This window comes from Monodon monoceros, unplaced genomic scaffold (genome assembly GCF_005190385.1).
Source record: "Monodon monoceros isolate NGI ecotype Baffin Bay Population unplaced genomic scaffold, NGI_Narwhal_1 Super_Scaffold_20, whole genome shotgun sequence".
Classification (NCBI taxonomy): Eukaryota; Metazoa; Chordata; class Mammalia; order Artiodactyla; family Monodontidae; genus Monodon; species Monodon monoceros.
The window spans coordinates 50,116,079-50,124,020 of record NW_021703777.1 but is presented as its reverse complement, the minus strand read 5'-3'; the positions used below and the strand labels follow the sequence as shown (position 1 = coordinate 50,124,020).

Genomic DNA, 7,942 nt, shown 5'->3' with positions numbered 1-7,942 from the left:
TTCCAGCACAGGAATCCAGGCTCAGAGAACAAATAACTTACTCAAGTAGGCTGTAGCACTGGAATCAACAGGTCAGGGAAATGCCAGAAACTGAAAAACTACTAAGAAATTTTCTGACTCCTTGAAGTTAGCTTCTTGTGAACACCTCCTTTTAAAATATGTTTTGTTTAAAAGACTTGGTGAAAGATAGTATTAGATGTGTCACGGTAATTTCTTATAATTTCAAGAGTTATTTCCAGAGAATAACAACAATAAAAAGGTTTACTTTTCCATTCAGAGAAGCATAACTTCCTCTACAGAGGGAAAGACAGACCAGAGAAAGAAGGAAAAGCAGGTGTTCAAAATGTTACACAACAGTGATTTTTAATTATGAGTCAACATGGATTCCAAGCCAGCATTTTGCAACCCGAACACAAAGCTAATCACCTAGGAAATACGAGGGCACGTTCATAGAATCTAGAGTTAAGGAATAACGATAGTAACTGGAAATTGTCTCTATTATAGAAGGAAATGTTTACTTATGGGAATTACTGGATCAGTAATCGTCGATTCAAATATTCAAAATAAAGCAACAGTGGCCAATTACTAGTGAGACACAGGCACTATGAAAGTGAAAACTGTCGCCCTGTAACAGACGCCTGTCATATAAATTCTAAGCTGTTTGGTTTAAAACGTATTCATGCGCACGCGGAACCCCGGAAAACCAGGGAGTTAAAGTCAGAGCAAATACAAGATTTCTATACAGGGCACATGACAGAGAACAAAAGAGGTGGGGGAAGGAAGACACCTACCTCTGGTGTCTCACATAAAAAGCTCATAAATCAAAACCGTGAATGAACGGTTCTAGTGTATGCAAGGCATAGGGTACAGTTTAATACGGGAGGGGTGGGGGGAGCAGGTTTCTTTTTAAAATTAGCTTTCGCCTCTTCAACCCAGATCTTTGTGCCTCCGTGCTACCGATGAAGCTGGGCGGTTGCACAGAAAAGCGCCGCTAGATATTTGGCCACGTCTCGCACCGTTCAAGCACCGGGGGGTAAACACACCTGACCGCTTAGGAGGGCCGTGCCGGGGTCCGGTAAGGACCAGTTACTGGGCACCGTACCCTCCCCCAGGGTCGGGAGGGAGCTCAGCGCCGCCGGAGCCGAGCGGAAGGTGGGAAGTGGGAAGAGGAGGAGGCCGCCCCCTAGGGGAGCCGCGCCGCAGGCTGGGGGCCGGGGCGGGAGGGGCAGACGGGAGGAGGCGGCCGGTAGGGAGACCGCGCCGTCGGGCGGGGCCGTCCCTTCAGCTGGCTCGGACCCCGGCGGGGCGGGCAGTAGACGGAACGGCAGAGCCCAGACGCCGGCCCGTAGCCAAGGAGAAAGGTGGCGGTGGCGCGGACGGGACGGGGCGGCGGCTCCCCGCCGTGACCCTCTGCTCCCCTGCCCAGGCCCGGGTGCGAGTCGGAGGCGGCGGCGAAGGAAGTAACGAGCATGGCTGAGACCTCGCCGTCGCCCACTGCCGGCGCGGAAAGTTGCAGCGAGGAGCCGGCGAGGGGCGGGAAGCAGCGGCTGGAGGAGCCGCGCCGCGCTCCAGCCGGGGGCGCGGACCGAGAGGACGAGGCGGGGCCGCCGCTGGCCTCCCCCGCGGGGCAATCGGAGCCCGGCTCGCCGGTGGCTGCCCCCTTCTTCCTGCTCTACCCGGGCGATGGAGGCGCCGGCTTCGTAGCGCGCCCGCCGCCGCAGCAACAGCGCGCCTGGAGGACCCCGCCGTCGCCGGGCTCCCCGCTGCCCTTCCTGCTGCTGAACTACCCGAGCGGCGGCGGCGGCGGCGGCGGCAAACACCGTGAGTAGCGGCCGGGAAGGGGGATGCCGGTGGGGAAGGGGGGCCTCGGCCGGGAAGGGCCAGTCCGGCTCCGCAGAGCTCCGCCTCCTGCTGGCTCCCCGAAGCTGAGCAGGGCCCCGAGCCAACGGGGAGACTGGGCGCTGGGGGCGGCTCTCGGGAAGCTCCCATCCGGGGGCGCAGGGGGGCGGACGCGGTCCGGGCGCCGGACTGTTTACCTCCTAGTCTCCCAAGGCCGCAGGCTCCCGCCCGGCCTCCTCTCCCCTCCCGGGCCGGGCGCTCGTCCTCGCCAGCCTCCCACGTGCTCGCCGGGTCCCAGCCCCGGGTCTCCGGTGGGAGCCCTCCCTGAAGGAGTGGAGGAGGGGGCGGCGTCCGGAGACCCGGCAGCCCAGCTGTCCCGCCTTCTGCGGGCTCCCAGCACCGCTTCGGCCGATAGGTGTGGCTGCTGCGCCGCCGCCGCCCGCGTGGCCTCGGTTGGACCACTAAATTTTTTACTAGCGTTCACTCCACACCCGTAAATATCACATATCCGTCCCCCACAATGGGAAGAGAAATCAGGAACTGTGCGCGAGATGACGAGAAGGGAAAGTGTGGCTTTAGGAGGGCACTTCCCAGGATAATATCGTTTGACAGGAAGAGGCCTCCACCTTTTAAAAGCACTATCACCGGAGTCCTCTAAATGCAGCGCACCGCACTTTGTGCTGTATCAGTCAACAAATGTCTATTGCAACCTGCTGTGAGCGGGGCCCTAGAGTAGGCAATGTGTATAAAAGTCTTGAAGAATATTAAGTCTGGTTTAAAAAGACAAGATCTTAGAGTATGAAAATGTGACTGAAGATACAAGGCATGATATAAATGCCTAATACTTTGCTGTATGAGTTCTGAAAAGGGAAATTTGCCCAAGGTGAAGAGGGAATCAATCGATCAATCTGTCTCTTTCTGTCTCTCTCTGAGACACAGCTAGAGTTTTCTTGTTTAGCACGAAAGCAAACCTTTTAACTGTTCTGCACTGCCAAGAAACCCTGACTTTGCCTTTTCTGCCCCTGATCCGTCCCCTAGAAAAAGGTTAACATTAGTTGAATACTTTCTATGTGCATGTGCTGTGATTATCATAGTTAATCGTCACATCTCTGTAAGCCAGATATGCCACTTTTTCAGGTGAGGAAGCTGAGGATCAATGTGATTAAGTGATTTGTCCTAAGTAACAGTGTGAGAGAAAGAATGAAGTTGACCCAGATTCTTTGCCTACCGAGCCCATGTTCTTTAAGTGAATAGCAGACGTCCAAAACTGTGATTGGATGGTTCCTCCCTAGATTAGGGTCCATTGGATTCAGCTGGAGGTAGTCCTTTGTTAGCTTCTCTTTATTACTTACCTAGAATGGGGGCCAACACTGACCATAGACCTAGAGTCTTAGTAAAGTCATAGTTTGTTGCGGTAATCCGCTAATTTCCAAAAGAGAGTGTCTAATAATGTCAGAAATGAGTCTTTTGATAAGCAGAGGAGGTAAAGATAAGAATATTCGCAACACTGCTTTTCATTTTCTAAGGCATCTGCTTTCTACTTTGTTCTTTAAGCACAGCCTCTCTTTTTCTTCCTAAGAATTTCTATTTTTGTGTAATCTGCTTATTAACCAGTCATTATAGGATGAAGAAGACCCTCCTCTCACTTCTTCATAACTCTGTGTAACAGTTCTGGTAGAAGTTGTGATATAGAAAATTTTTTCAACTGTTGGCCAGTATCAGTTATGGGAATTATCTGAATTTCAGGTGATTTATTTGATTCCTTCTTCATATTAAGGGTTGACTTTATTTATTTTTAAGTATTGTCTGAAAATTGGGGCCTTAGCATGATCAAGATCAGCAATGGAGAACTTAAAGCTAAAGTTTCGTAACTGTGATCCCTTGGTCCTTACCTTACAACAGTAGCAGATGTATGGCATGATTTGTTAGCATATAAAGTTCTAATAGTTCGTCCTGGTCTTTAATTTCTGAAATAGTTTATTGGTGTGTAAGTACTCAGAAAATTTACTGGGAAAATACACGTGTCCCACTTACACTGTTTTTAAAGACCAGTCACTGAGGACAGTTCATATTGTCAAAGATCACTGATACTTATTTTATTCAACTATAAAATTGACTTAAAGTAGTTTTTGTTTTGTACTGTTTTTATTTTTACCTGTTATTTTTATATGTACTTTAGAACACACATACTTGCAAAAAAGAAATTCTCTGGATATTAATAAAAATACTTCCTTGTTGCTGCTCTGTAGAGTCAGTGCAATATTGCTTTATATGATGTACCTGGATATCAGAACTCGGGTTGTCCTGATGACTCATTTGAGCAACCTGAGACCAACAGTTTTTCAAAGACTTCTCATTTCAGTTAGCAGGGCAGTACTTAGACTCAGCCTCAACAGCTAATGAACATTTGCCTCCTCAACACTGAATTTTTAACTCTCGCTGATGTACTTGCCAAAAGTGTATAATATATAATCATTTTGATAGACTGTTTATTAAGGCATTATTATCTCTTCATTTTAGAAGTCTTGACTGTACTCAGAGATTTTAAAATTAACCTTTACATTTGAGTTTAGAAGATTTGTTATAAATGACACCGATGAAGAACAGCAAAAATGTGTGCAGAGGAGGTAGCCTAAACCTTTCAGGGTTCATGACATGTAAGGTTTCAGTGTAAAATCTTGCAGGATATAATGTCCGTGAAACATGCAGCGAGCTTAAATGCAATATGGAAGGTTTCTGATGTGCCTTGTTGGATTATGTCACTCTCTGACTCTGAGTGCTGGTAATCTGCTAAATTTTTATGCTCCTAGCTTTTAAATCTCAAATTTCTACCATGCCTTTTTTTTTTTTTTAAGTAAAAGTTACAAGTAGCACATGGATCTGTTCTCACTATTTAAATGTTTCATAATGCAAAAGTACATTGAGCACAAAGTGACTTTCCTCTTTGTGGGCCCCCAAACCCTCCTCTCCCCCACCCCCCATCACCACCACAATTTATTATCAGAGACTACCACTTTTGAGTTTGGTGAGTTTTCTTCCAGAACTTTTGCATGCATTCACAGAGATGTATGTGTTCATATTTCGTGGGGCCATTTCCCCCTTGGTGTATGACCGTCCATTCCAATTTCTCATCAACTCTATAAGAAGGAGCTACTTGCATGCCATGGTCCAATACTTTTGAAACCAAGTCCCCCTAAAACTGAGTTCTTCTGCCAAGTTTATGATTAACCTCTCTATTCAAAACTCTATTTCCGGGCTTCCCTGGTGGCGCAGTGGTTAAGAATTTGCCTGCCAATGCAAGGGACACGGGTTCAAGCCCTGGCCCAGGAAGGTCCCACATGCTGTGGAGCAACTGAGCCCGTGCACCACAGCTACTGAGACTGAACTCTAGAGCCTGCAAGCCACAACTGCTGAGCCCATGTGCCACAACTACTGAAGCCTGCCTACCTAGAGCCCGTGCTCCACAACAAGAGAAGCCACGACAATGAGAAGCCCCGCACACCACAACAAAGAGCAGCACCCACTCACCGCAACTAGAGAAAGCCCGCGCACAGCAACAAAGACCCAACGTAGCCAAAATAAATAAATTTATATTAAAAAAACCCAACAACTCTATTTCCTTTCTTGTCCCATACCTGTTCCCCTCAGCACTGAGGAGTATCAAAGTAAAGGGGGCATTGAAACCAAGCAGGACCCTGTGGAACTTTCCCAAGTACAAAAGTCCCATTTCTTGTTTGTAGAAAAAAAGGCTTTAGACTCCTAGGCCTTCCCTGCCTTCCAAAGAGCAGATGCAAGCAGTCAGTGAAGAGGACAGTAGTGTCACAGGACTCCTGGTTTCTCCTGAGGGGATATAGATAACAATCTGATGCATATCTTTTTTTAATGAATATTTAGATTTATGAATCAGCAGATTACTTCAGTTCTTTGTGATTTTTTAATTTTATTTTTTTATTTTTGCTGTGTTGGGTCTTCGTTTCTGTGCGAGGGCTTTCTCTAGTTGTGGCAAGTGGGGGCCACTTTTCATTGCGGTGTGTGGGCCTCTCACTATCGCGGCCTCTCCTGTTGTGGAGCACAGGCTCCAGACGCGCAGGCTCAGTAGTTGTGGCCCACGGGCCCAGTTGCTCTGCAGCATGTGGGATCCTCCCAGACCAGGGGTCGAACCCGTGTCCCCTGCATTAGAAGGCAGATTCTCAACCACTGCGCCACCAGGGAAGCCCCTGATGCATATCTTTGAGTTGCTCTGTAGAGACTAAGACCCCCATCCAGGTGGACGATGGCCACTACATGCTGACCACAAGCAAGGTAGACCCCAGACTGGTTGGAACCAGAAGTTTGAGATTCCTGAAACATCAGCCTGTTACCTCACCACCAACCAATCAGAAAAAGGTCCACGAGCTGATCACGCATCCTACGACCCTCTCCTCTAAAACTGTCTTTAAAAACCCTTGCCTGAAAGCCATCTGGGAGTTCGGGTCTTTTGAGCATGAGCTGCCCATTCTACTTGCTTGGCGCCCTGCAAATACACCCTTACTTTGCCGCGAACACCTGCTATCAGAGTTTGGCTTTCTGTGCCAAGGGCACACCAGCCCTTGCTCAGTAACACCTAATGCCTTCCTTTTCCATCCTAACTTTAGAAGTTGTCTTGTGAGTGGACAGAATGGACAAGAGATGGCTTCTCCTTGGTGTTGGAGGGAAGAGGCACCCCTGCCATTTGCCTGGTTATCAGCTTCTATTGACAGTTCTTTTCCTCTTTCAACTCTCAGAGCTACCACAAACATTTATATTTAAAGCAATGCCATACAAATAGCCCACATCTCTGCCCTTGTCTTTTCTCTCCCAAATACAGCAGTGTACCAAAAAAGAGTCCACTCACAAAGTAGCAGCTTTCTTTCTGTATTTGTATATGCTATCTTGAGATAGGAGAGCTAGGAAAGGAATAGAAAGAAGGGGGAAACAGGCCTTGGGAAGGACTGGAAGCATTACAGTGACTACCCACGTCAAAGTTGAGTATACTTAACAGTGAATGCCTTGGTTGAGCCCTGGAAAGTGCAGAGAATGAGGCTTCTAGAAGCATTCACTGTTTCGCATGGATGCTCTTTAAGAGTCCATGATGTGGGGAATGAGTGCTCTCATTTACATATGAACCCAGGAATGTGTATTTAAGAGGAGAAAATCAATTTTAGGTTCACAGTTTCATACACACACCTACAATAGAAAGATATGTATGTATTATATAGGTATATGTGCATATATACATTATTTGTATGTGTATGTATGTATTTATTCATTGACTTTATTCTCCATGGGTATTTCTATTATTATGTCTCTCTCTTTCTTCTTTTTTCATTGTTTAATAGTACTCTAGAAAACATTATACCTGATTAGGAGTTGAATACACATTAATCAGTTCATCTGCTATATGCTTTTTAAACTTTGAAAAGACAAAAGTCACTTTTTTTGGATTTGTAAATGTAGAGGCATCTGCTCAAAATTGGGAGGTGTGCAGGGGAAGGGTTGAACCATCAGAACCAAAAAGTTTTGAGCATTCACCTCACATGAGTAGGTTTTAGCTTGATGTGTGACTTTTTAGAAGACAGCATTTTGTTATAATTAATGTAGAGCAGTGCCTTCATTTACAGTATTGTGATTCACAAATCTGTCAGCCATCAGCTCTTTTCCAGCTGTGTTCAGAATGCAAAGAGCCACTTTCTGATTCATTAAATGCTGTTTTGTCAAATAGCAGAAGTAAAGGCCCATAAGAAAAGGGGGAAAGCCCTCAGAAACGTAGCATCTTCGGTGTGTAATTGTAGATTAGTGACTACCAGAGACCTGTAGTTTAGCCCTTAAGAGTATCTAAATGCAGGTGGGTCCTTTTCCACACACAGCTGAAATAACCTGGGATCTTGAGCATCCTGGGAGCTGGGTCATACCCCCATTTCCCACCTCATGACTAAGCTTGCTGTCTGCTGCTTGCCTTCCTGATTTTGCTTTTATCACCACTGCTGCCTAAACTGTCAACAGTTTGTCTTCCCAGCCAATTGCTCCCCTTCTCTTCTGCCTGCTTTCTTTTGTTTTACCTACTCTTCTGGCCTGGCATTATCAA

At 46.9% G+C, this 7,942-nt stretch overlaps 1 protein-coding gene across 4 annotated transcripts in view; it reads left to right on the top strand.

Moving 5' to 3' along the window:
* Positions 1-1,265: 1,265 nt before the first annotated feature.
* Positions 1,266-7,942, top strand: part of RUFY3 (RUN and FYVE domain containing 3) — an 83,323-nt gene continuing 76,646 nt past the window's right edge. For all 4 annotated transcript variants that reach the window (XR_003795539.1, XM_029234874.1, XM_029234876.1 and 1 more), the window contains exon 1: positions 1,266-1,821. Coding sequence is in view for 3 of the 4 variants with exons in the window: in XM_029234874.1 (XP_029090707.1) it covers positions 1,470-1,821 (352 nt within the window). In the remaining variant the exon portion in view is untranslated. The remainder of the gene's footprint in view (positions 1,822-7,942) is intronic.